Below are 26,557 nucleotides of genomic sequence, written 5' to 3'. Positions count from 1 at the left end.
GAACTGAGATGACTTCACTGCAAACTTAGTAAGCCAGAAGGACAGGTAAGTGACTTCTTAAGTCAATGGTTCTCAAACTTGAGTCAGCAGCAGAATCACAGGGAGGGCTTGCTGAAACACAACACTGGGCCCGGCCCCATCTCAGATTTTCTGAGTTAGTAGCCCTGGGGCGTGGCCTGTGCATTTTTATTCCTAACAACTTCCCAGGTGATATGGAGGCTGCTGGTCCTCAAACCACATTTTGAGACCCAATTCCTTAAATAAAAGTTGGGCATTTTTCCCCCTAAAGCTGGGCATTTAAATGATCCTGTCAATAATCTGCCATCAAGCCTTTATTGTACTGATTTATGCCTCCTGCAAACAAAACCTAGGCTAAACTGACAGTCTGTTCTATTGAGATTGCACAAGTTCCTAAAAAATCCCCAATTAAAAGACAAAAAACTCCAACTCTTAGAACAGCAATAACCTACTCAGTTTGAAAACATTATGAAAGTCTAAAGAAACGCTCTGGGTTCTGGAGTAAACTTCAGTCCCCGTGGTGGTCATCATTTGGTTACATTTGGAAACAGGCTTGTTCTAAAATAATCATTTTTGAGGCGATGACATTTACTCTTTTCACCCAAAGAAAACAGAAATAACAACACAGGAAGAACTGGGCAGCCTTAGGTCAATTCTTTTTGGAAAGCACATTTAATTTACTGTTGCACAATTCAAACAGAGGGGGTGGTTAGGAAGTCAGGAAGGCACTTAAGTCATTTCCACCAGGAATACCTAACAAAGAGAAGGATCTTGAAATCATGGATGGTCTAGGAATATCTGAGAGAGAAAGATGGGATTCGTTATGTGACAACTTGTCAGGAGCATCCCAAGCTTCCCATTACTATCCACACACCCTGAGACTGAACATAAGTTCTCTCCAGATGAGCTGAGCACAAATAAATAACTTCTTTGGGCTGTGCTGATACCAAAATACTATTTAGATGTTCACCCTACGTGATGCCCAAACTGACTGCCATTTGCTGTCTCGCGAACACAGCTACAGGTTCTCCCCGCATACAAAGAGTATTGGTCTTTTTTTTTTTTTTTTTAATCTTCATTTATTTTTGAGAAAGCGTGAACAGAGGAGGAACAGAGAGAGAGGGAGACACAGAATCCGAAGCAGGCTCCAGGCTCTGAGCTGTCAGCACAGAGGCTGATGTGGGGCTGGAACTCACGAAATGCGAGTTCATGACCTCAGCCAAAGTCAAACACCTAACTGGACCACCCGGCGCCTTTTTAAAGCCTAGGAGTCTCCTTCCAGAAGCTCAGAGAAGAGTCCTACTGATTTTTTCATCCTTTAAATATATGTTCTTCCTCCTTTGATATAGTGTCTTCATATAAACCATCTTATCTAAAGAAAAGGTCCAACTACTGCTTTAATGGACTCTTGTCTCAGTAGCCAAAGGGTATAGTTAGGTTCTAAACTTCTTGGATTCATTATCGACCCTCCCCTCCCCCATTTACCCCTCTACTGTACTACCATCCCTTTCAGTAAAGAGTAATCCATGGGTGAGACAAGGCTCAGTCACTTGCCCTACTCCTAATTCCAAGGCTTATTCTCAGTGTTACCACACGAATGCAGAATACACATTTCAGCTACTTCTTAATGGATTCCTCTCCCTTATATGTGGATGCAAACGTGTGCAAAGTGAGCTAAGGAATAATAAACTAAGTGGAGCTTGAGTGCTACATTAGGAAATGTGACTGCTAACAAACATCGGAGAAGGGGCTCTAAGAGAGGCCAGAATGAGGCTTTTTCATTGAGAAAGGTGACGTGGAATGACATCCGCTCTTGCAAAAGCCGGTCTCTCAGATCTCCCAACTTAACAACAAAAAAAGTAGTATCAACATCTCACGGAATCTTGACTGAATGTCTGATGCCACAGTAAGTCCCAGCATCTCAGATTCTCGATATTGAAAGACACCTTCCAGACTGGCTGGTCCAAACTATCATTTTTCAAACTAGAAAACTGAGCCCCGAAGGGAAGGAAGAGAGGCTTGCCTTAATTAAGGGTAAAGCTTCCTCAGCTGCAACAATGAGGCCAGGACTTACATTTTCTGATCGTCAGACCACGGTCTATAGCTCTTTCCTTTTTCTTGATGAATGGGGGGTGAGGGTGGTTGTTAATGTTTAGACCAATGTGAACACCAAGGAAGCAACTGCTAGGAGAAAAGAACCACTTGTACCCCTCCTGCTCAGAAATGGCCCAGCATGCCCGGGGGGCCATCCCCACAGGCTCCCAGGATGAGAGAGCCCCTACAGATCCAGCAAATGGACAGCAACTCCCTATGAGTGATGCCAAGTGGGAGGGTCTGTATCCATCCCAAGTCTGTGTGGGGTTGTTGTTGTTTTTTTTTAAATATGCTCCTCCTCCTCAAATAAATATAAATGCAAATGTGTTTCTGTACGTATTCCTTTAGATTAAGCAAGCCTCATCATGGTTTCAGGTGACCCAATGAGAAAAATAAAATAAAACTGCACTTGTGGCCTCTCAGATTAAAGACTGAGTTAAAATGAGGTTGCCCAGCCCATAGGAGAATAGGCCACACACGCTGATCCACTGGCCCATCCTTCTAAATGTGGCACATATGCCCAGCAGACTCAGAGACCCATGGGAATGATTCCTTCACAAGACAGCCGAGAGGTAGATAAGTGCAATCAGCCCCATGGATGGATGTAGCACACAGAAGCACCAGATTGGGTGTAGGGGCGGGGGGGGGGGGGTGCCTTGGACAAGGGGCAGAGGGCCTGAAGGGCGGGGCCAGATCTCTGGCTCTCATCACAGCACTCTCCCTGGGAGGAAAAGCGTCCGGTCATGAAAGAAATTCCCAGTATGTAGCAAATGTCTACAGCAGTGAGAGTGTGGACGTAGAAGGTAAAGAGGTGATGCTGCTCTAAGGGTAACACGCATCCTCCGATCGAACTTCTAGGGTGGGGTGCCAAGGAGACAAATCTGAAGGGTGATGATTATGAACTGGGGGACTCTGGCACGTTCATCCAGGCCATGCATGACCCCTGAGTGGCCTTCCCATCCTCACTCCCAACAGAATTGCTGGCAAGGGCTCCCCTTGTGAGAGAACCATACTGGATTGAGGGGATAGCGAAAGACATAGGCAACTCCCATGGCTCCGCTTGCTTCTGATTTCTCCTTCAGCCTGAGGGAAGGCAAAGGAGATCAAAGTCCAGATGACACAACAAGGCTGCAGAGCCCAGCATTTGCTATCAGAGCTGCTGAGCGTCGGACCCAAGAACCGTAAACTCAAGGCAGAGTCAAGGCCCCTTCCTCTGGAATGAGAGGCTCAGCCCTGCCCTTCTCTTCGGGAGAAATGGCCGGAAAAGGAAAGCTGGCTTCTCACTGAGGTAATGAACAGTGCCTGCTCAGCTACGTGGGTCACCCTAAGGTTAAGCAGGAAGGATCCCTGAAGGAGGCATTCTGCGGACAAAGGCTGAGGAGCTCCACGTGTCTGGACACACCTCAAGTTTTAAATTACACACTCCCCCACATGCAGCACACTCACGCGTACACACGCACAGAGACCCACACCTCCACATACTGACATTCTTGTAACCCACCCCACTCCCAGCCCCCTATCCTGCCCCACAGATTTCGTTCCCTGTAAACATGACAGCAGAGGTATCCACAATTCTGGGACAGCCTGACAGCGAACTGAGGATGACTGCTTGTCATTAAGTGCCCCGGTAGGTGATGTTGGTGAAGGTGGATGTGGCCTCTTTATACAGTGGGTTGTTGGCCTGCGGAGAGAACAGAAATGTGTCTTACGGTGAATTCCTCAATTCTTCCCTGCCCTCAACGATTACATTTCGCCTGAAGACTTTACCCAAGACACCTTTCTCCGGGCTACACCATCCATGAATCGCTTAATGCTCATTGTAACCCCATATTCGCTCCTGAGATGGGAGTGGGTAGGAAATAAGAGGAGAGAGAAAGTGGAATGCCATTGTGCTGCTGTTTCGAAGGGGTTGAATGCAACCCATTACTTTTTGGTGATCCCCAAACACCTCAGTACCACTTGTAGCCAGTATCTATTTCCTGCTTCTCTCCTGAACTCTCTCTTTTGCCCTTCTCCAATTTTTTTTTCTTTTATTGTGACTATGCTGAGGGATGCGGGCAGAGACAAGAAATGTAGCAGGTGGTAGCTGAAACAGAGAGGATAGCTTTCACTCAAAATCATTTTAATTTGTTCTCATCTCATCCTTCCAAGCACTACCCACTGTCATGTTAGCAGGAAAAAATAAGACCCTCACTGGGTTGCCCAAATTATTTTCTAACAAAAAGTGATAAATCCCATAAGATCTGGCCGTCTTTAGGAGTCCCATTTCAAGAAATACAACACATTCTCATGTGCCGCTGAGATTCCAGATTTCTACACTGTACGAACAGAAACATCTCAAGTGTCTTGGGACCCTTGAGTACCAAGGCCTGAGGTGACCATTAAATGAGAACAAACTTCCAGCCTCCCGCTAGACATTCATGGAGTCAAACAGCCATTTTGGAAGGTCCAGAAAAAAAAGTCAGAATGTGGAAGATGAGCCAAAGGAGAACAGAGCAAAATTAAGTATATAGAAAGTTCTCGATAGATGCTTGATTGAATGCAATCAGAATAAACTGCAGAGAGGATATGTTTTAAGAGGCTGGCTCAAAGAGTAATTTCTATCATAACTTGATTCCCTCCCACAATTGGGCAAGCCGTTGAACCTCTCTGTGCTCAGTTTTCTTATCTACAAACTGGCAATAATAACGTTCCCCCCCCCCCCCCCATCATTTGTCCTGTCTTCCTCAATTAGAGAATATGTTTCCTTTTGATTGTGTCAGTGTCCAGAGCAGAGCTGGGCCCTACCTGTACTCAGTCAGTTCTCACCGACGGGACCTATGGTCACTGTGTGGCAGGGAGAGACTCAGGTGGCTTTCAGGAATAAAGACAACAGGACCATCTCCCAATTTCCACAACAGAGACTAACTGGGAAATTATGGTGCTGGCTGAACCTGGCTCCCCTAAGTACCTACTATTTCCAGTTGAGGCTCTCAAACCAATGACTTAAGAAAATGCCCAGCCCCGACTCTTACTGTGTCCCATTTTGCTCTGGCTCGCTCTTCCTCAAACTTAGCAAACTCCTTCCGGTCATGGATGGTGACGAGGAGCTTCCAGATGAGCAGAGTAGCAAGGCCGATGAGCAAAATGGCCCCCATCACTGAGAGTAGGACCACCAGGATGTCAGGACCCTTGGGACACTCTGTCAGGAGAGAGCACAGAGCAGGGACGTTGTAAAGGCAACTTGACCAAGTAAGAAATTACTAGAAATCTCTCTGAGGGAAACAGGGCTTACAAAATAAATCAAAATTTTTAAAGGGGGGGGGGAGTACCAATATTTAAGACAGCAATAATCTGTCCTGAGTAGTTTAAATTAGAGGTCATAAGCAGGTCACCCCCGGTAGAATCTAACCTACTCAAGTGTTTATTAAAAAGTTGATTTTATGTTAACTCTACTGGATTTAAAACAAAAGCTTGATTAAATTTTTATTTTGTTGGCAGCATTGAATAATCAGGAGATTATCCCCCTAAAACTTCAGATTCTTCTTCTTCCCTTTAAAAACATGAATAAATAGAGGCGCCTGGGTGGCTCAGTCGGTTGAGCGTCCGACTTCAGCTCAGGTCATGATCTCACAGTTCGTGGGTTCAAGCTCCGCATCAGGCTCTGTGCTGACTGCTTGCTCAGAGCCTGGAGCCTGCTTCAGATTCTGTGTCTCCTTCTCTCTCTGCCCCTCCCCTGCTCATGCTTTGTCTCACTCTGTTTCTCAAAAATAAATAAAAGTAAAAAAAAATTTTTTTTTTAACATAAATAAAAAGGTCTGGAAACACTGCACCCACAGGGCAGCCCTGGTTAGATGTGAGTAGCTGCTGTCCCCTTTAGATGGGACACATTTTCTAGTTTGCCAGACTTGTCACCACCCTCTTTTCTCCACTAAACAGAGGCAACATGTAACTTGTCATGGAGGCTGTGCTACTGTGGGCTCTGGAGCTAGACCGCCAGGGTTCGAATCCTGGCTGACAACTTACTTTGCTATGTGACCTTTGATAAACTATTTAACCTTTCTGGGTGTCTGTTTCCTATCTCTCCATGTTTAAAATGGAGAAAGTAATAGCACTGAATTCCAAAACTTATGAAGAATAGTTAAATATATACTTTTAAAAATTGTTTTTAATGTTTATTTATTTTTGAGAGAGACAGAGACAGAGCATGTATGGGGGGGGGGGGCGCAGAGAGACAGGGAGACACAGAATCCAAAGCAGACTCCGGACTCTGAGCTGTCAGCACAGAGCCCAACACGGGGCTCGATCTCACGAACTGTGAGATCATGACCTGAGCTGAAGTCGAACACCCACTGCGCCACCCAGGCACCCCAACTTATTTCTTTTTTTAATGATTATTATTTTTTAGAGAGAGAGAGAGAGAGAGAGAGAGAGCGCATGAGTGGGGGAGGAGCAGAGAGAGAGGGAGACACAGAATCTGAAGCAGGATCCAGGCTCTGAGCTGTCAGCACAGAGCCCAATAGGGGCTTGAACCCATGAACTGCAAGATTGTGAGCTGAGCTGAAGTAGGATGCCTAACCAGCTGAGCCACCCGGGCATCGGGCTCCATGCTGATCATGAAGCCTGCTTGGGATTCTCTCTCCCTCTCTCTCTGCCCCTCTCCCCAACTCGTGCACACTCTCTCTCTCTCTCCCACAAAATAAATATTTAAAAAAAAAAGAAACCTGTAAAAATAAATAAGTTAAATATATTTAAAGAACTCAGAACTCTGCCGAGCACAGACTCAGTGCTCAATAACTATCAGCTACTGTTATTACTCGTGTTCTTGTTACACCTGACTGTTTTCACTAACTTATTTACCTAGCTCCTTGGGCATTTGTATTTGTTTCTCTGGTTTGGATATGTACATCTCTGAGGGCTGGGAACCTAATGTCCTTGTTAGCACACTTAGAGACCAGGAAGCCTGCCAACCCAGACAATATTTTGGGTTCCTTCCCAAAATATTTCATCATCTTTAATCCTAACCCTATTGAAAGCCGACTTCCTGTTCAACCCTAGTCAACAACCAACACAGACAGAGGTGCATCACCCCTCTGAAGACCAAGCGGACTGTGCTCTGCAGAGCTCTGCTTCCCATAAACCACAGGTGTCTGATTGGTGACCTCACTCCAGTAACTTCTCAGGTGTTATGTAATTAGGTGTTTGGATATACGGGTATTGATGGGTCTGGAGAGGTGGTCATGCCCACTTTCCACACTGTCTCCCACCTTCTTCTCTAAACATACACCCTATGCTCACCACACATGACCCAAAAACAACCACCGATGCAGACCCAAGCTAGCTATTTCCCAAGCTACCAAATTATAACCTGTCTATAATTAAAGGAGCATCTGGAGAGAGGCTGTGAGGTTCCAGTGTCTGAGTTCCCAGGAGTGAAGGGCACCAGCTCTTCCGGGAACAACAATCATGAATTCTTGGGAAGAGAGGGCTGACCCTCAAACCTCAGAGTGAAATCTCTTCAATTCTGCATGTCAGTATGGGTGGGACAGGTAGAATGTCAAGAGGTCTTCAGGCAAAAACGTCTATTAAGCATTTGTCCTGAAAGGAGTAGATGGCAGGATTCCTGGAAGAAGATGACGAGATCAGCTGGTCTCTAGAGAGATCTCTCAGCCACGGTGATGAGGACCCATGGTGGCGAGCCAAGGTCAGGAAAGACTGGGCAGGGCTAGCAGGTTTGGCAAAAGCACGGGAAATCCAGTTAAACTTGAATTTCAGATAAACAATAATTTTTTAGCCTAAGTAGGTACTAAATGTTGAATGGGACATATTGTATTCGACGAGGCAACTCTATCTGGGAGTGATAAGGACCCAGCTCAGCCGAGCCCACTCCACATAGTAGGCTGAACACCACCCAGTCAAGGCCAAGCCCTTTGGCAGTGCTGTCTCTACTGCCTTGCAGTGGCCCTCCCCTTCAGGGAGACCATCCGCAAAGGCGTGAGTTGGGGAAGAGAATGAGAATAATCCCCTCCTATGCTCTGGGACCTCAGATGACACATTCTGCACAAAGCCAGAACCCCTGAAAATAGTCGGGGGCGGTAGGTGAGAAGAGAGGTCAAATTCAGAATTCCAGGGCAACAAGATAGGGAATATGGGTCTGGGGTCCCATCTCCTCATGTGGAGGATGGGATCTACATCAGAAAAGCTACTCCACCCCCTACCCTGGGGGGTTATTTGTACAAGCTCAGGTTATCACCATCTTTCTGCCCCATAATTTCAGGTAGTGGATTCCAGTCTAAGAATATCAAGCCACAAGATTTTGGTGTTACAGCAGAAGCACCTGCAAGGATTGTTATAGCAGAGATGAAGTAACGTTAAACCCCAAAGCAAGAACGTACTGCCCTTCAGAAATGAGAAAGCACAAAGGTGCAAATAGGGCGGGTGTGGAAAAACCCATGAAACGCGTTAACACAGGTGGGCGGGAAAGTGTGAGGGGTCATGGCCAAATAATCCACATGTGCTCCCCCACAGATACATACCCAGACTCTGCCCTCTCCCCTTCCCATGTCAGCTTTCCCTTGAGTCGCTAAATCAAACTAAGGTCATACCCTTTCCTTTACCTTCCTTCTCCCTTCTGAAGGGTGAGAGCCCTGGGAAAGGCAGGTGAACAATATCACGGTAGGGGGCGCCATGCTCTCCGGTACCCATGCAGCCAGCAACACCCTGGCTGACCCGGATGTAGTAGAGCTTCTTTCCACTGTCACCCGCTTCCTTCTCCAAGCAGCCAAGGTTCTCCGAGCAGGTATCAACATGTATGCAAGCCTGCCCGTCAACTCGAATAATCAGTCCTAGTAACTCATTCAAAACCCGTTTACTGGGGTGCCTGGGTGTCGCAGTCGGTTAAGAGTCCGACTTCAGCCAGGTCACGATCTCGCGGTCCGGGAGTTCGAGCCCCGCGTCAGGCTCTGGGCTGATGGCTCAGAGCCTGGAGCCTGTTTCCGATTCTGTGTCTCCCTCTCTCTCTGCCCCTCCCCCGTTCATGCTCTGTCTCTCTCTGTCCCAAAAATAAATAAACGTTGAAAAAAAAAAAAAAACCCGTTTACTAAGTATCTTCTCTGTAGATGACTGAGCCAAGTATGGAGATATAACCATAGATAAGACAGATGGTTCGTGTGTTCGTGGAGCACGTGATCTACTGAGGGAGATGGGTGATTAAAGAAGCAAGTTAATGGTGGGATGAAGGCCCATCTAAGGGAAACACAGCTGCTCTGGGACTCAAACAGGAGCACCCAACCGAATCAGAAGAAAGGATGATGGAGGAGGTCTGAGAAGGCTCACTAGGGGAAGTGATGTGTCCAAAGCAGAGGCACTCAAATATTGGGGCGTCTCACAACTGCCAGGAGCACTGTTCAAGAACACAGAGGCTGGGGACACCTGGGTGGCTCAGTCAGTTAAGTGTCCGACTTTGGCTCAGCTCATGATCTCACAGTTCATGGGTTCGAGCCCTGCGTTGGGCTCAGAGCCTAGAGCCTGCTTCGGATTCTGTGTCTCCCTCTCCCTCTGCCCCTCCCATCTTTCTCTCGACTCGTGCTCCATCTTTCTCTCAAAAAATGAATAAACATTTAAAAATGTAATAAAAAAATCTAATAAAAAGAACATAGAGGCTCATGGAAGCAGCATGGGGCTTAGGACTCTCGATTTTTTAACAAGGGGAACATAGAAAAGTTTGAGACCCACTTTCCTAAAGCAGGGGCCAGCAAGCTATTGTCTGGGAGCCAAATGTGGCTTGCCACCTGTCTTTCTAAATATACTTAGGCTTGTGCATTAAATATAGACTATGGCTGGGGCGCCTGGGTGGCGCAGTCGGTTAAGCGTCCGACTTCAGCCAGGTCACGATCTCGCGGTCCGTGAGTTCGAGCCCCGCGTCGGGCTCTGGGCTGATGGCTCAGAGCCTGGAGCCTGTTTCCGATTCTGTGTCTCCCTCTCTCTCTGCTCCTCCCCCGTTCATGCTCTGTCTCTCTCTGTCCCCAAAATAAATAAACGTTGAAAAAAAAATTAAAAAAAAAATATATAGACTATGGCTGCCTTCCTGTTACAATGGCAGAGTAGTCATGGCAGAGACCACAAGGCCCACAAAGCCTAAAATATTTATTTTGAGACAGAGAAAGCACAAGTGGGTGAGGGGCAGAGAGAGAGAGAGAGAGAGAGAGAGAGAGAGAGAATCCCAAGCAGGCTCCACACTGTCAGTGCGGAGCACAATGTGGGGCTCAAACCGATGAACCGTGAGATCATGACCTGAGCTGAAATCAAGAGTCAGACACCTAACCAACTGAGCCACCCAGGTGCCGCCAAAGCCTAAAATATTTAACCCCTGGCCCTGAACAGAAAGTGTTTGCTGGACCCTGGTCTGAAGGAGGACCTGAAGAAATATCTACAGCTGTGGGAATCAACTGACGAACAACCAACTGACTTAGTCTCTGCCTTCAGACATTGTTCCTTCACTCACAGAAGCTCCTGTCTACCCCCCGCCTTGGCACAGCCCTTGTCCCTCAGCAGTATCACTATCAATTTACATGTCCCTCTCCCCCTGGCCTGTGAGTGCCACATCTGCTTTATCTATTGTTATATTCCCAGCACCTAGTCTACCGCCTGATATACAATAAGTACTCGAAAATATTGTCTAGTGATTCATAGCTTCATCTGTTGCGTAAGAGAAAGGAAGGAGACGGGGGTGGTAAGGGGAAGCGAGCTAATCTACTACGCTGGATGGCGACAAACCTGTGGTTGGTCTGTGTATGACGGATGAGCTCCTCCTGCTTCCAGAAGGCTGTGAGAGCAAGCACTATCTTTTCAGTGCTCAGAACACCTTGGGTTGGTGCCTCAAACCCAGTACTGTGTCTCATGGTGACCCTGGTAAGGTCAACACCTCAAAGCATCAGGCCTTCGTCTGAAGCAGCGAACAGGTTGCCCTTGGCAACCACCTGACCTTAAGTAGAGCGGACGCTGAAGAGTCCCAGACTTTAAATTCCTCACTTCTTAATACTGTCCCCTCAAAAAAATGCCAGGATGTATTTTGTCCCTTGGTGGGATCCATATCTACCTTCTTCCTTTCCTTACCCACCTTCTTTTTCTGTCTCCTCAATTAGCAAGTCACTTTCTCACTAAGATCGGTATTTAAATATCTCCCACACCCAGATGACAGGCCCTAACTTACCACTTGTAAGGTAGTCTTAACTTGGCTGTTCTGTGTAAGAGGCGTAATGGGTGGAAATCGCTGCCTAACGTGGCTCTCCCTCTCCCTATAGGTGCAGCGTCAGGGGCCCTGGTGGTTCACGCACCTGGCTCCTCTACCACACAGAGAATGGACTTTCCACTGGAGTCTCCATAGTACTGGAATCTGACAACACAGTCATCTTCATTCTTGTACGTGCAGTTCACTGCATCCTTGCCAGTATCCTCTGAGGAAGGGGAAAATATGGGAGAGTGAAAAACAAGGCAATTCCTGGAAGACAGGGCCATCCCCAAACCCCAGTCATGGGACTTCTGAGAAAGTATGCAACAGGAAACCCTATGCCTGACATTAGGCAAGATGCCTAGATTTGAGATGGCTGTTGTGCCTGGCAATTGCCTCTAGATGACCCTCGCTGCTGACTTTTGTCCCTCCTAGACCCTTTTTGGTTCGTATTCCTTCCCTTGGAAGGGACATGACAGAACACATGACACAGTGTGATTCAAAGCCTGGCTCTACCACCTGTCAGCTGCGTAATATTGGGGAAGTTACTTGACCTCACTGGCTCTTTCTTCATCTATGAAAGGAAAAGGATAACCCACCTCACAACACTGGTAGAGAACTAAATGACGTCAAGTGAACAGTACCTAATACAGAAGGGTGTTCCCTTCCCTCTCTTTCCTTTCCCTCCTGGCTCAACTATTCTCAATAGTTTGTTGGCAAAGCCCTTACATTTCTTCCGTTTCTGCATCTGATCCAGTGTTCCTCTTCAGAGCCAGCCTCTCTTCTCTGACTCCCATCACTTTTTTGTAGGCTTCACCCCTTCTAATTCTGAAGCCTGTTATTCTGACAGGGAAACTATAGGTGCCCCTCTATCATTTGCACCACGTCCTATAGTGATGCAACCAGACAGGTAAAACTGACACACGATGACGTTAAGCAAATGCACCAAGGTCAACACAAGTATGTGATGGAACAGAACTAAAACAGGAGTCTCAGAGCACACCAGACTTGAACTCAATAAGCCTCCCGAAAACCAGTGGTATAAGAGTACAGTGGAAAGAGTAAGGATTTCCAGATTCAGTTCTAAGCTTAACTTGTTCGGGCAAGTTATGTAGCTTTCCTGAGATTCAGTTTGCTCATCTGCAAAATGAAGATAACAACAGTACCACAGTTCTACTCTACTAGGTGGCTGAGAAAAAGACAAGATCATGTGTATGAAAAGATACTTGCCTAACTTTTATAAGTTACACAATTCCATACAAACAAGCATTTATCTTTATGATTATCATGGCACGGGGGTAGGGGGTAACAGAAATATGTTCAACTAACCTGAGATTCCCCTCTGGTCCAGGTAATAATAACATCTCACATCTCTCTCAGCAGTCTCACCTGCCTGAGATAATCACAGCATACCGATTCTCCTCAGGAGGAAAAGCCGTCTCTTCAAACTCAATCCCCAAATCATGCCCCTCACCCCCCCCCCCCAACCAGCCCCACTTCTGATATTAGCCAAAGGATCCAGAGAGCTGACCCTTTTCTGTAACACCCCCAGCCAGAAGCCGACTGACTGGCTGTGTCTCACTGTGGCTCTCACTGAAAACATGTTTCCTGCCTTCGTGAGAGACAGCTATCTCAGGAGAGATTGCCATCTCCCTAGACCAACCAATGCCTCGCTGACCCAGATAACCACATCAGATGCGCTGACAGCAACAAAGATTATCCCCTTTTCGGTCAAGGTGAAATTCAAACTAGAATGACCGCAGGCAAGAGTTTTGTTCACCACTGTATTTTTATCTGTCTTATTCTAGGAAGGGCTCCAGAGAGCCAAAAAAGGCTACAGCATTATGATTTTAGCTAAAATCCATAAGGGTGAAGGTTTCCCTCCAAACCAGCAGAGCAGTATGCCTGGGCATTGCTTAACACTCTCAGTTAAGTAAACTCAGTAAATGGTTACTAGCCTCCTAAACTGACGTCACCTAGCCTAGGTTTCTTCATCCGTAAAATGGGATGCATTGTCTTCCTTTCCCTGGGGAGGTCAAGTTAGGGTTGATTTCTACATACTTTAAAAGTTGTCTGTAGGGTCTTGCTGAGTCTGTGGGTTCCAGGAAGCAGCAGAATGGGGAGGGACTGTGGAACAAATTAGCAGAGGGCACAAGAGGACTCAGGGAAGCTGGCCTTTATTAAGTGCCTCGTGTGCAGCAGGTCTGTACAACATGCCTTTGAGGCAGGGATTACTCTTCCATTTTACTGATGAGACATAGACACGTTCTGGGATCAACTGAAAACTTCAGCAGCCGCATATGTGCGCGATTCTAAGACATGCTGAACTTACTGAGCTCCTTCACAGACTCAATCTCATCACGACAGTAACGGCTGCAGGTATTTTCTTTACGTAGGTCTCCCCGGTCAAATTTCTTACACTCCACACACTCCCTAAAAGAGAGACGACACAGAGACGAAGACAAGGGAGGAGAGGGACGCCTGGGTGGCTCAGTCAGTTAAGCATCCGACTTCGGCTCAGGCCATGATCTCGCCGTCTTCGAGTTCGAGCCCCGCGAGTTCGAGCCCCGCGTCAGGCTCTGCGCTGACAGCTCAGAGTCTGGAGTCTGTTTGAGATTCTATGTGTCCCTCTCTCTGCCCCTCCCCCAGTTGCACTCTGTCTCCCTCTCTCTCTCAAAAATAAATAAACAAAAAAGACGAGAGAGGAGCAAACCTACGTGTGTGTCAGTCCAGCTCTGACCTCCACACACCAGAAAGCTGCCCCACCTCGGAAAACAAACACCGAAACAAAAACCCCTGTAAGGCAATTCTGGGGGACCCAGAGGGTCGGGTCTGGAGTTCAGGGGTGGGAGTTCCTCCTCACCCAGAGGCAGGGCCTGGCAGGCAGAAGGCCCCAGTCCCCTCATTAAACTTCTTCATGTCCCATCCGAGAGTGTGACAGGAGGTGAGGCGTGTGCCACTTCCAGGAGCCTTAAAGGCAGAACCGGTCATGTAATCTGGGGACCCAGCACAAAAGAAGATGTCAGGTCCCTTGTTCAAAAATCCCTAAGCATTACAAGACAGTGCCGGCAGAGCGGTAAACCAAGCATGGGGCCCTTCTAAGCACAGGGCTCTGTACAAATGCACAGGTCGCATGCCTATGAGCCCAGCCCTGCTTAAAGTGGCAAGAGAAATGGCAGGAGCTTCCCCTGACCCCAGATGAGTGGAGTTTGTACTAGCGAACATCTCCTGTTTCACAGAATCCTTCATAACTCCAGCCCAACTCTCCCACAGGATCGGAACATGGGAACGTTCCCCAGAAGTTCCCTGGTTTAGCCTTCCTCCCAACTCAGGGATTCAGGATGCCATCCCAGGAGAGGGGGTTCTCCAACTGGAGTCCAGCGGGTGCTACTTTGGCCCCTGCACGGTTGGCTCTACCTCCACCTTTGCCCAAACTTTTCCGTGGGAAGAGGAAAGCTAGCCTCTTAGCTGCAGCGGACGCCTCCTCCTGAAGCTTTGGTGAATAAGAACCTGGAGGGTTGGGGATTCTAGCCTGGGGGGCCCCCTCCCTCCTTCTAGCACCCGACTGGCTCCAACTCACTTCTCTGCCCACTCACTTCTTAAAGGTGCAGGCGTCAGGGCAGGTGGGGCACTTCTCACAGGTGTCCCCGTAGGAGCCGGGCTGGATGCACACGCAGCTGCCGCACTCACACTTGCCCCGGCCGCTGCACAGCAGCCCGTTGCTGGACATGCAGGTGTCGGTGCGCGTGGTGCAGTTGCAGTAGAAGCCGGTGCAGTCGGAGTCACACAGACAGTCCCCACAGCTGCACTGGCCGTGACCTGAAAGCACACAGCCCGAGGGGGCGGGCAGCAGGTGAGGGGCCCCAACCCGCGGCTCAGCCTGCTCTCCAGCTTTACCCTCATCCACCCTCCTCCCACGGCCACTCATTAACACCCCACGGAAGCGTCACCACCTTCTATCCTTCTAGCCTCATGCTGCTAGCTCTCTGCCTTGACGCCCTTTCGTCCTGTGATCGCTACCAAACTCCCACTTACCTTTCAAAGCTCAACTCAAAAGTTCCTTCCTCCCCATAACTTTTTCTGACCGCCCCAGAGCAAATTAACTGTCTACTACGTGTTCTCTCAGCACTTACATATACCTCTATCTTAACCCTCATGACCAGCCCATTTGCTTGCCTATCTGTTTCTCTTTCTAGATTTTGAGCTCCACAGTGAGAGAGGACATACCAATTTGTCCGTCGGTAGGGATTAGCGTAACGTCTGAAATACAGTAGGCATGCAATTAATGTTTCTTTATCCATTTATGCAACAAATATTTATTGAGCTCACGCTGGGCACTGGAGATTCGGCAGTGAATGAGACAGGAAAGGTCCCTATTACCATGGAGCTTATGTCCTAGTTAAGTTCCTGGGTAGGGTGCCTGGTGGCTCAGTTGGTTGAGCATCTGACTCTTGATTTCAGCTCAGGTCATGATCTCACGGTTTGGTTAGTGAGGTCAAGCCCTGCGTCAGGCTCTGGGCTGACAGCCTGGAGCCTGCTTGGGATTCTCTCTCTCCCTCTCTCTCTCTCACACACACAAAATAAGTAAATAAACATTAAAAAAGAACAAAAAATCCTGGGAACCACACACACATTCACCAGCATGTGCCCTGTGTTGTATTATCACAGTACTGCAGAGAGCCATCAGCCCTAGTAGGAAAGACCTACTCACTTTACTGCATGAATGTAGGAATGGGAGAGAGAGATCGGGGTGGGGGGTAGATTGGTTAAATGCAGGTGTTAACTCTCAGTGCTACATCCCCCTAATCACTTAACAAGGCTTGAAAACTTGGCTCTCCCAAACTCAGAAGAAAAGGTGACTCATTCTCAAGGATTCCAAATCGGGAAGAAGTGGATGAATAATAAAAATCTGACTGTTAATCAGAGGAAAGGCAGGGAGCCAAGGGGAAGTAACCTCAACGGGTCTGAAAATCATGTCACTGTGTGAGCGGATGGGCCCCAAGATGGTGGAGGAGAGCGAGGTGCATAGGCTCAAACAGACACTAGCTGGCATCTTCTGCTCCCCAGGGACCCCAGTGGGTCTGACTAGCGGCCCTTGGTCAATGAGTCTCTCTGCCAGTGATCCTAGCACCATCCTCTAGTAATACACTTGAATTATACTTGGATTATACTTGAATACACTGGTATTCAAGACTCAGACACACCTTCGCTGCCTTGGAAAGAGATGTCTGCTTCTTTCTGGATGGTAAACATAAGGTCAGCTGCCCCAGCTCCAAATATCTGGAGAGTAGAGCCCGCTCCACCCGGAGGCAAAGGGAATGGTCTTGTGTAACCTTTGTCCACCAGTCATTGGCCAAGGTCTGAGGGCAAGACGGCTCCTGTCAGCTGAAGATAATTCCAAGGAAGGGGCAGCTGTGAGCCATTATCAGCAGCCCTAACAGCAGCTGGAGGGGCCCCACAGTGTCTACTACAAGCAGCTTTCAGTGGTGGCTCCCGAACAGGGAAAGGCAGACGCCACAGAGGTCTGGCAGCACCCGGAGGCCTCTGCCTCCTCAGAAACCCTTGTCCCATAGTGTTTCCTTTGTGAGGCCAAACAAAGTAACCTTTGAGAAAGGTCTGTGAAATCCAAAAGTCTGGGAACCACTCAAATGTCAAATCTCTCACTTCAGAGCTGAAGTAGTTAAGGCTCAGAAGTAGGGACAGCAGTGGCCCAGGTGGGACAGTTTATTCAGGCAGTTCCGATTGTAGCCATGGGTAGAACATTCCTCCAACTGCCCCTTTTCTGTCTTTGCGTTGTCATTTTGCAGGTTCAACTCCACATCAGCACCATGTATTCATTGTATGTATCCACTCATTCGCTGTAGCCAGTATTCGTGTATGTCTCTGCCTCTCCAGGCAGATGGTGAACACCTCAAGAACAATAGTTATGATTTACCTTGCTTCTTCTAGTACCTACCACCCTCCTGCCATACTAGGTACTCGAAGATATCTGGAATTAAAAATGAATAAATCAACACATTCTTTGCACAAGGAATGCTTTAACAATTCCCCAGATATAACAACTTCTTCACTGTGGTCCTCTCTTGGTTTGCGAATGACAGTCAGGAACCAGGGGCCTGGGCCTGGATGGGTACAAGGAGAAAGCCCTAGAAAACCATTTATTCCTGGGGCTCTGGTCAGTCCTTTTTGAACATGGGAAGGAAAGAAAATAACGTGAAGTGGAGGCAAGAGGAAGAAGGCATGAAGGATCCCCAGGCGAGAAGAGGAACGCTGGAATGGCTCCACGCCTGTCTCATTCCTTGTGACACCCCGTCATCCAGTAGGAGAGTGGCCTGCCCGCACAGTGCAACCTCCATGCCACCCTGTGGAGAGAAGAAGGCTGGGTTCTTGCTTCCTACTTAGTAGCTCCTTCTCCACATCCATGACCCAGCACTTAGTGAACGCACAGCACAGCACAGCACGGCAATGCACAGAACCCCCTTCATTGTTCGCTCTCTGGTCTGTCCCCCTGTGGCCCCTCTGAGCCTTCCTTTAAATTTCTCTTCTCTGTGGTGTTTGGCTCCTCCCCCCGTCCAGTATGCTCCCATGTTTTCAAATCCTCCTCTGGCCCCGAAGGGGGAGCGCACCATTTTACAAGGCTGAGAGTCACTAAACACACAGAAAGATAAATACATACATACATACATACATACATACATACGTACATACATAACCAATCCGTCAATCTCAGGGGCAACTATCGACTCTCCCTCCAGAGAGGGTCATCCCTAATAGCCGTCAGCGTCTCTTCCGCATGGTGTTCCTAGAGTAGACAAGGCACTTAACCCCCTCCATCCTCACAGGCACCTGTAGAGGCAACTTATCTATCTATCTATCTATCTATCTATCATCTATCTCCAATCTGAAGCTCAGAAAAGTGAAGCAACCATTGCACTGTCTACCATTGGGAAGCTGACAGCTTTGGGGGTATTTGCTCAGCTGAGGAGCTATGCACCTTTTATAGAAAATGTTGCTGCGAATTATGGAGAGGGCCAGCCCCATCCCCCACCCGTGGCCAGCATGATGGTACTGCTTAACTGCTCCCACACTTACAGCTCATTGAACCACTCGGGGATGATGGGTCCAAGCTGAGCCAATCAGATTCTCTATCCCAGCCCCTTGGACTCCGGGGCTGAGACTAGCCAGCCTCCCTGACTGCTCAGAACATTAGCCCGTTAGCTTGGGGGCAGCCACGATCTGTCCTCTGGAATGTGGAGCAGAATATACTGCTCTACAAAGAAAGTAGTGAAGGAAATACACGAGGAGGCAGAAACTTGTCAGGAAAGCCACACTGACAGTTCCCAGCTCCGCCTCCGTTCTCTTCCCGAGAAGAGACCCCTTGGGTAAGCTCGGTGAGACACCTTGTCCCCTCCGAAGCCATCTCACTCAGCTAACTCAAGTTGCTTTGCTACTGTGTCCAAAACGGTTTTAATACAACATCAGAGAAAGACCCAGATCCCAAGTCTTATAAGTCCCATTTCCGAGCCCCGCCGCTCTCCCACGTTTTTCTAGATGGTTAGAAGGGGTCGAGTCCTTGCCTCCTGTCCCCTCCTGTCACTACATCCTTCTTGGGGCTCTGCCTGCTAACTTAGTCCCACAGTGACCTCCTCACCAGTTCTTCATTCCCCCTGGTCCAGACACAATCTTTTTCACACAGTTGATGGTTGAGAGAAGATCGGGGCTCAGCAGTTCTGAAGGGGAGACAGAGAATACCCGTGAGAACACAGAGGACAGTCCCAGAGACTGAGGCAGACACTGGCTCTCCCTGCCCCCCAGGGGCTGAGTCCTTCCAGATTAGGCAAGGGCTCCCTCCCAGAGGCCCACTGAGATATCCCTACAATGGCTGCTAGAGGTCAAGAGTGGCTAGGGGTGGGGGCAGGAGGGGCAGGAGTAAATGTATGTTTACCACCACACATCCTAGCTAGGGTACATGCTGGTTCACGCCACGTTTGAGGGTTTCTAGGGAAAGGAAATGTCAAAACAGGCAGCACAGAGGCCAAGGTAAACCTTGCCTAATGAGAGAGGCTCTTCAGGTGAAGAGTGCAGGGATGTCGATCAGAGTACCAAAGAGGGAGTAAGGGGCAAAGTCATGGACCTGTGGAGCCTCCAGGAGTGGCTCTGAGGTGGGGAGTTTGTCCTTGGCCTCCAATCAACCAGGCCTTTAACCAAACAAAGTCAGCACTTGATGGTTAGAGCTGAGCCTTCAGGGCCACCAGTCTGGCATTCAGCACTGGTTCTATGAGCCTCAGTTTGCTCGTCTGTGAAGCGGGGATCATAATAGTTTCCACCGCATGAGAAGCTGGCATGGGACGTGCTTAGTATAGAACACACTCTCGATAAAGGTTGGCCGCTGCTGTCCTCTGCTACTGGGTGTGCAGAGCCTTTCTGGAGCCTGCACCCCGGAGAATCTCCTAACCGGAGGGGCATCGTAGCCACTAGTCTAATCCTCTGCTCAGCAAAGGCATTCCTGGACTCCTCGGGCCATCCCTCTGGGTGCATTCCCAGGCTTGGAGTGGGAAGAGAAGTCCTGAGAGTAGACCCCACTCATCCTCTCACCTCTCCCACCCTGAGACCCCGGCCAGACCTTTGCAGTCCTCGTGGCACATGTTTTCCGAGTGACTCTTGTAGTCACTGCGCCAGTAGTGGCTGTTGATCTGGAAGATGCCATAGTCGAAGCTGCCGTCTGCATTTTCATTTACCTTTGATAGGTTGCAGTTGCTCTCCACAAAAGCCAGGCACAGCCCTTAGAACAGGGAGAAGAAGTTTTTAGAGGGCTCTGAACTGAGGGACAAAGGATACGGAGGAGAAAGGGAGACGGGGAAGCAGAAGAAAGGAACAAGGCCTAAGAGGCTAGATGGGGCAAGCTGGCTGGAAGCACCCATTAGCTTCTCCCCTCGCCCTTCGGTCCATCCACCTGGCCCTCAGTACAACCGCTCATCATCCCGCTGTCCATCCGCGTCTCCTGCACTTGATGATCGCCTGCTGTGTGCCGTGACCCGTGCAAAACCCAGTGAGGGACATTTAGCTGGGTCAAAGGCAGCTGGTGCCTTCAGAGGGCCTATAGTACAAGAATGAAGACGCACACCTTAAAGGACCGTAAGACAAGATAAAACGAGAAGGACAGCACAAGACAGGTGTGTGCAAAATCTGGGCAGAAGGAAGCTAGCCCCACCATGGAGGAGGACGAAGCCTTTGCACTGCCTGCTCCCTCTGCCTGGAATGCTCTTCCCCGGACATTTGGGTGACCCGGTCCTTTGCCTCATTCAGTGCTGCTCAATGTCACCGCCTCAGAGAGGTATTCCTTGACTTCCCCTTCAAGGACAAGGTTACCTCTCACTCCCCTGGCTTTATTCTGCTGCATAACATTTATCACCATCAGGAAGTGCTTCATATGTTTGTGTGTGTGTTTGGGACTCGCCTCTCCCCCTAGAATGCGAACACTGTGAAGGAAGGGGCTTTGTTGATGTCTCTGTCCCCAGCCCCTAAAACAGTTCCCGGTACATAGTAAGTGCTCAGTTAATAATTGTGGAAGGAATATAGAATGTTGGGAGGGGCTTCTCGGGGAGGGCTGCTGTTTGAACTTGGCTTCGAAAGATGAATGATGGAAAGATGGCCACATAGGGGGTGACCAGGAGCAGAAGAGGAATGGGAGGGAGGGGAGGGTGGGTGATGGGTATCGAGGAGGGCACCTTTTGGGATGAGCACTGGGTGTTGTATGGAAACCAATTTGACAATAAATTTCATATATTGAAAAAAAAAAGATCTACTGAATGAGTGCTGGAAAAAAATAAAATATGTTCACAAATTCTTTGACTCTTCTCTCTTTATTTTTATTTTTTTTTAACGTTTATTTATTTTTGAGACAGAGACAGAGCATGAATGGGGGAGGGGCAGAGAGAGAGGGCGACACAGAATCCGAAGCAGGCTCCAGGCTCTGAGCCATCAGCCCAGAGCCTGACGCAGGGCTCGAACTCATGGACCGCGAGATCGTGACCTGAGTTGAAGCCAGACGCTTAACCAACTGAGCCACCCAGGCACCCCGACTCTTCTCTCTTTAAAAGGTGGGGTCTAAATTCCCACCCCTTGAATGGGAACTGGATTTAGTGACTAAGTCACTGCTAAATGCTGCTCTGTGCCGTCTGAGGTGAGGTCATAGGAAGGCTACCTTCTGTCATTTCTGTCTCTCTTTCTCAGCTCACTCACTCTGGAGGTACCCAGCCATCATGCTGTGAGGACATTCAGTCAAACAGCATGTGGGCAGGCTCATATGGCAAGGATCTGAGGCCTCCCTCCAACCCCCTTGACAGCCATGTTAAGTGAGTGAACCACCTTGGAAGTGGACCCTTCCGACTCAGTCAAGCCTTCAGGTGACTGCAGCCCTGTGGTATCTTGAGAATCTCACCAAAGACCCAGGGGCAGAAGTGCCCAAGCTATTCCCGAAATTTTGACTCAAAACTTTTGAGGAATGGGGAGCCTGGGTGGCTCAGTTGGTTGAGCGTCTGACTTTGGCTCAGGTCATGGTCTCACCATTCATGGCTTCGGGCCCCGCATTGGGCTCTGTGCTGACAGCTCAGAGCCTGGAGCCTGCTTCAGATCCTATGTCTCCCTCTCTGCCCCTCCCCTGCTTGTACTCTCTCTCTTGTTCTCTCTTCAAAATAAACATTAAAAAAGATGTTTTTTGAGGAATAAATGCTTATTGTTGTTTTAAAAAAATTTTTTTAAATGTTTATTTTGGAGAGAGCAAGAGACAGAGACATAGAGTGCGAGTGGAGGAGTGGCAGAGAGGGTCATAATCTCGTGGTTCATGGGTTCGAGCCCCGCATCGGGCTCTGTGCTGACAGCTCAGAGCCTGGAGCCTGCTTCACATTCTGTGTCTCCCTCTCTCTCTGCCCGCACGCGCTCTCTCTCTTTCTCTCAAAAATAAACATTAAAAAAATTAAAAGAGGGGCGCCTGGGTGGCGCAGTCGGTTGGGCGTCCGACTTCAGCCAGGTCACGATCTCGCGGTCCGTGAGTTCGAGCCCCGCGTCGGGCTCTGGGCTGATGGCTCAGAGCCTGGAGCCTGTTTCCGATTCTGTGTCTCCCTCTCTCTGCCCCTCCCCCGTTCATGCTCTGTCTCTCTCTGTCCCAAAAATAAATAAACGTTGAAAAAAAAATTAAAAAAAAAAATTAAAAGAAATATGGCAGGGTAGCATTTGAGACTAATAAGTATTGTGCAAATTTGAGGTAGTGTTATAGAAACAACATTGTCTAAGCTTCACTCTATGAACCACATTTGCGCTAATGGAAATATTCCAAAACAGGAGAATGGAGTTGCCTGGAATCCCGGCCCACACTTTGGGAAGCCCAACGATGCACAGATGGGTCTTCTTGGTTTCTCGTCAGCTCTGTCTCTGTGTCCACCTCTCTTATTCAAAAAGTCACCACCAGCCCCCGCTCCACCCAGCTCATTAAGGAGTTTGGGCTGGCATGAGGAGTTTCTGCCCTTGTGACCTAAGAGTGACTACAGGGCCTGGTACTGCGCCTGGCTCAAAGCAGGTGCTCAACAAACAGTAGCTGCCACCATCCTCATCGTTCTAATTATTGATTCTTTGATGGTAACCATGGCTTAGACGTCTCTGTACCCCTGCACCCTGCAGCAGGGCAGTATAACCGTCAGCAGGCTTTGGAGTTAACCGGCCTGGATTAAACACCTACCTGGCAGTTTTGGATTTGCGGCTTTGGGCACCTGAACAGGTTACCTACATCCTTTAAGCCCTGTCCCCTTATCTGCCAGATGGGGATAATAAAGTATGTTTTCACGGACTGTTGGGCGAAATTAAGACTGCAACACGCCCAACCCAGGCCTTGACACCAAGTAAGCAAATAGTGAACTAGCTGCTGCCGCTGCTTCCGATTACTGTTACTCTCTAGTCTTGTGCTTTCAACACAGTTATTTGTTGGCTCACTGAAGTCACCACACCGACACAGACACTTGGGGGCCATTCTCACTAAAACGCTGGGGGAACGGGAGCAGGCACCAGGAGAACAGGTGTCCTTGCCCAGCAGCAGCAAACTAATAGAGCCGAAGAGGCACTGATGGGCCAATCACTCCGCTTGGAACCGTTCCTACCAACCCTGCCAAATCTGCTGGGCTGTGCCCCAGTCCTACTGTCCCCTCGGGGGACTCTGTTGGTGGCCAGCGGTTGGTGCCATATTCCATCACCTATCGCTAAGCCACCAGCATTTATTTGGGGGCATGTAAAGAGATTGTCAGGGGCGCCTGGGTGGCTCAGTCGGTTAAGCATCCGACTCTTGATTTCAGCTCAGGCTGTGATCTCACGGTCGTAAGATCGAGTCCCTCGCATCGGGTTCCACACTGAGCACGGAGCCCGCTTGGGGCTCTTTCTCTCCCTCTCTCTCTGCCCCTCCCCCCTTGCTCTCTTTCAAAATAAACAGACATTAAGAAAAGAGATGATCAAACCTTGTTCGTTCAGGATTTCTTTTATTCACTACTGTATTTTGACTCTGACGTCCTTTTTCTAAAATCTGTCATTCATTTACTCAGAAAGTATAGATGACTTCATTATTTTTAATGTTTATCTATTTTTGAGAGACAGTGTGTGAGCTGGGGGGAGGGACAGAGAGAAAGGGAGACGGAGGATCTGAAGTGGGCTCTGTGCTGACAGCAGAGAGCCCAATGCAGGGCTCAAACTCCCACACCATGAGGTCATGACCTGAGCCAAAGTCGGATGCTCAACGGACGGAGCCACCCAGGCACCCCGACTCCTCCCAACATCCCAAATGTGACTGGTTAACGCCCTCCTCTGCAGAAGTGGAGGGATGTTTGCGTCTTCTGCACGTTGTGCTGCATTATCTCTTGGAATCGTGCAGCCCTGATCCGAGCTGGGTAGGAAAGCAGTGGTAGGTGCGGTGCTGGGCTGAACTGGAGAGAGCCCAGCCGCACGCATCCGACCCTCAGTGGGGTCAGCAGAGGCTAGTGTGGTACAGGTGAACAGGAAGTGCCCCCACCAATAAGTTTTCTGAAATAAAGGCCTGAGCAGGGCAGTCCTGGGTGATTACTGCTCTCACACATTCTTTACTCTAACCCTCCAGCATCTCCCTGCTAGCTCTCTGAGGGTGGGGACTTTTTTTTTTTTTAAAGAAAACAAACACAAAAACCCAATGGGAATTGTCTACTAGCTTGTAAGGTTGAGGAACACCCTACTTCCCGCTACACATTTTGTGTCTGAGTTTGAGCTCTTGGGAAGACAGACAGGCCTCAGCCCGACAGTGGAGGTAGGCTCAGCGATCCAAATACTCTGGCAACCCCAAAGACCTCACGGAGGGGCCAGAAAGAGATGATCCTCTACGGGCAGGGGGTCAAGCGCGTTGTGAGTAACTGGTATTTGGTGAGCCAGGGGAGAGAGCACCAGAATAAGCTGTGAATGAACTTAATAGTCTAAGCCCCTTGAAGATACGTTGTCCGGTTTCCAGAGACTGACTGTATCAGGGAAATGAGGGAAAGACGCCCCATTCACCCTACTTTGCCCATTTGTGTCTTGCGGAAATCCTGGCTACCACGAGGGACTCTGGCTTCAGTCCTGCTTCTCTCGCCCGTGGCCCCTGTTGTCTGTAGATAAATTCTGAACTGTTTACGTTTTACTTCCTTACCACGTGGCTAGAATTGGTTATGGATTTATACATTTCAATATGAGAAGAAAAAGTATTTTATAAGCAATGCTGAGAAGCGAGTATCGGAAAGTAAACTTTGTAGGTGGCCTGAGGCAGGACGGCGTTCACTCTGTGACAACCTCACATAGTGTCTCACTCTCGTCACCCAGCTCTTCAGTAGTGGAATCTGTGGCCTTCTCTGCTGTGGCTTTGCCAGCCTCCCTGGGAAAAGGAGAAGAATGCCAAGGCTTTGACTCTCGAAAGGAACAATTCAACTCTTCATAATTGCCTCATTTTAGAGAAAATCTTCCCCAATCACGTACCCTAGTTCCATGTGGAAAATCTCATCTTAATGAGAAGAATCCTTGTCGTGTAGCTTCTGTGCCATGTTTTTCTTGCGTGTGGCATTGAGAGGTCTGTACATGTCCCTAAGCCAAAGTGGCCGCCTTCTCCAGAAAAAGCCCTCCTAGAAAACAGAAAGGACAATGTTAGGTCCGTTTCCCCTGCCTTCTCCAGCTACGGTACTTTATCCTCCTCAGATTTACCTGACTGTCACTTTCCTTTGAGCATCTCTTACGCAGCAGAGATCCAAAGAAGCCCCTTGAAGGAAACACACACACAGACAATTAGTGATTCGTACCATTTTCCATGCCTCTCACAATGTATTTCTCCAGTCTTATTAGCAAGCAAAATCAACACAGACCTGGGATCTCAGAAATAATTCCATACATGCTGGGCTTTCAGAATTGTCCTGTGTCTGTCCATAATGGCCCCACAGTGTCCCTGGGAGACCTTTGTATGTAACTTGACATGAAGTATAGGCAGGATTTTCACCCTGCTCCCCTTCTGGCCCTTGGCCAAGTGCCCTTGTGCAGTCAACAAACTGGGTGACCACACGGCAGAAGCACCTAACTCTCTCCAGAAGCATTTTACATCCGTCCCCGCCAGGCTTAGCCTCCCAGGCATCATTTGCTGGCGGGTGGGGAGGTTTTCCATTTTCCTAGCTGCTTTACCTTACGAGATGAATCGCACCGAGTGAATGCCTGAGTCCAACCAGCAGTTATCTAGCTCACTGACTGTCACACTGCAGGCAGATGAGGGAGTGGGTCGTGAAATCACCTTAAAACACACGGCTAGCGCTAAAACACAAAATACTCTTTTTGCATACAAACGGAATAGGGGGTACCTGGGTGGCTCAGTCAGGTGAGCAGCCCAAGTCTTGATTTTGCCTCAAGTGATGATCTCACAGATTGTGACATTGAGCCCTGTGTCTGGCTCTGTGCTGATAGTGTAGAACCTGCTTGGGATTCTCTCTCCCTCTCTCTCTCTCTCTCTCCCTCTCTCTGCTCCCCCCCCCCCAAATAAATAATAAACTCAAACAGAACAGAAAGAATCAGAGTGTATGGTAAGTTTGTTTTAGAAGGGACTTATGTCTATACGGTATGTGTGCACTGAGTTGTGACATAAAATGCAGTTCACAGCCCAAGAACAGTGTAGTCAGAGACGTGCCCAACTGGAAAGGAACCATCTTCTTTCTGGTTCTAGTG

At 48.7% G+C, this 26,557-nt stretch overlaps 3 protein-coding genes across 8 annotated transcripts in view; all 3 read right to left on the bottom strand.

Moving 5' to 3' along the window:
- Positions 1 to 671: 671 nt before the first annotated feature.
- On the bottom strand, positions 672 to 15,706 carry LOC147571241 (integrin beta-3-like). Its single transcript, XM_086696506.1, has 5 exons — positions 14,917 to 15,706; positions 13,653 to 13,753; positions 11,427 to 11,546; positions 5,127 to 5,293; positions 672 to 3,793 (listed from the first exon to the last, which is right to left on the bottom strand). Exons 1-5 carry the CDS (start codon positions 15,246 to 15,248, stop codon positions 3,728 to 3,730), a joined length of 786 nt encoding a protein of 261 aa, XP_086552632.1. The 5' UTR covers positions 15,249 to 15,706; the 3' UTR covers positions 672 to 3,727.
- Positions 15,707 to 17,014: 1,308 nt separating this feature from the next.
- LOC147571240 (lysozyme-like protein 6) lies at positions 17,015 to 20,312 on the bottom strand. Its single transcript, XM_086696507.1, has 4 exons — positions 20,258 to 20,312; positions 19,944 to 20,102; positions 18,972 to 19,050; positions 17,015 to 17,682 (listed from the first exon to the last, which is right to left on the bottom strand). The coding sequence occupies exons 1-4, from the start codon at positions 20,310 to 20,312 to the stop codon at positions 17,613 to 17,615; spliced, it is 363 nt and encodes a 120-aa protein (XP_086552633.1). The 3' UTR covers positions 17,015 to 17,612.
- A 4,736-nt stretch (positions 20,313 to 25,048) lies between these two features.
- LOC147571237 (leucine-rich repeat-containing protein 37A2-like) overlaps positions 25,049 to 26,557 on the bottom strand; it is a 35,191-nt gene continuing 33,682 nt past the window's right edge. For all 6 annotated transcript variants that reach the window (XM_086696504.1, XM_086696505.1, XM_086696503.1 and 3 more), the window contains 3 exons: positions 25,556 to 25,610; positions 25,334 to 25,476; positions 25,049 to 25,232 (listed from right to left, as the gene is read on the bottom strand). In XM_086696504.1, the coding sequence (XP_086552630.1) occupies positions 25,360 to 25,476; positions 25,556 to 25,610 (172 nt within the window). In that variant the 3' untranslated portion in view covers positions 25,049 to 25,232; positions 25,334 to 25,359. The remainder of the gene's footprint in view (positions 25,233 to 25,333; positions 25,477 to 25,555; positions 25,611 to 26,557) is intronic.

The sequence above is a fragment of the Puma concolor genome, unplaced genomic scaffold (genome assembly GCF_028749965.1).
Source record: "Puma concolor isolate L17-30 unplaced genomic scaffold, mPumCon1.1.hap2 unalloc_scaffold_38, whole genome shotgun sequence".
In the NCBI taxonomy this organism is placed as follows: domain Eukaryota; kingdom Metazoa; phylum Chordata; class Mammalia; order Carnivora; family Felidae; genus Puma; species Puma concolor.
This window is presented reverse-complemented; position numbering and strand designations above follow the sequence as displayed.

Bases quoted from the DNA above. Each gene is read 5' to 3' on its own strand.
- LOC147571241 (XM_086696506.1), bottom strand. From the start codon at position 15,248: ATGAGTGGCCGTGGGAGGAGGGTGGATGAGGGTAAAGCTGGAGAGCAG. The intron at 5,294-11,426 runs GTGCGTGAACCA...CTCTCCTGACAG, and splicing joins CTGTGTGGTAGAGGAGCCAG to AGTGTCCCAAGGGTCCTGAC. The intron at 3,794-5,126 runs GTAAGAGTCGGG...TTCTCTCCGCAG, and splicing joins CCAGAGCAAAATGGGACACA to GCCAACAACCCACTGTATAA.
- LOC147571240 (XM_086696507.1), bottom strand. From the start codon at position 20,312: ATGGACAGCGGGATGATGAGCGGTTGTACTGAGGGCCAGGTGGATGGA. The intron at 20,103-20,257 runs GCGAGGGGAGAA...CCCTGTTCTAAG, and splicing joins CCAGGTGGATGGACCGAAGG to GGCTGTGCCTGGCTTTTGTG. The intron at 17,683-18,971 runs GTGAGGAGGTCA...TTCTCTCCACAG, and splicing joins CCAGGGGGAATGAAGAACTG to GGTGGCATGGAGGTTGCACT.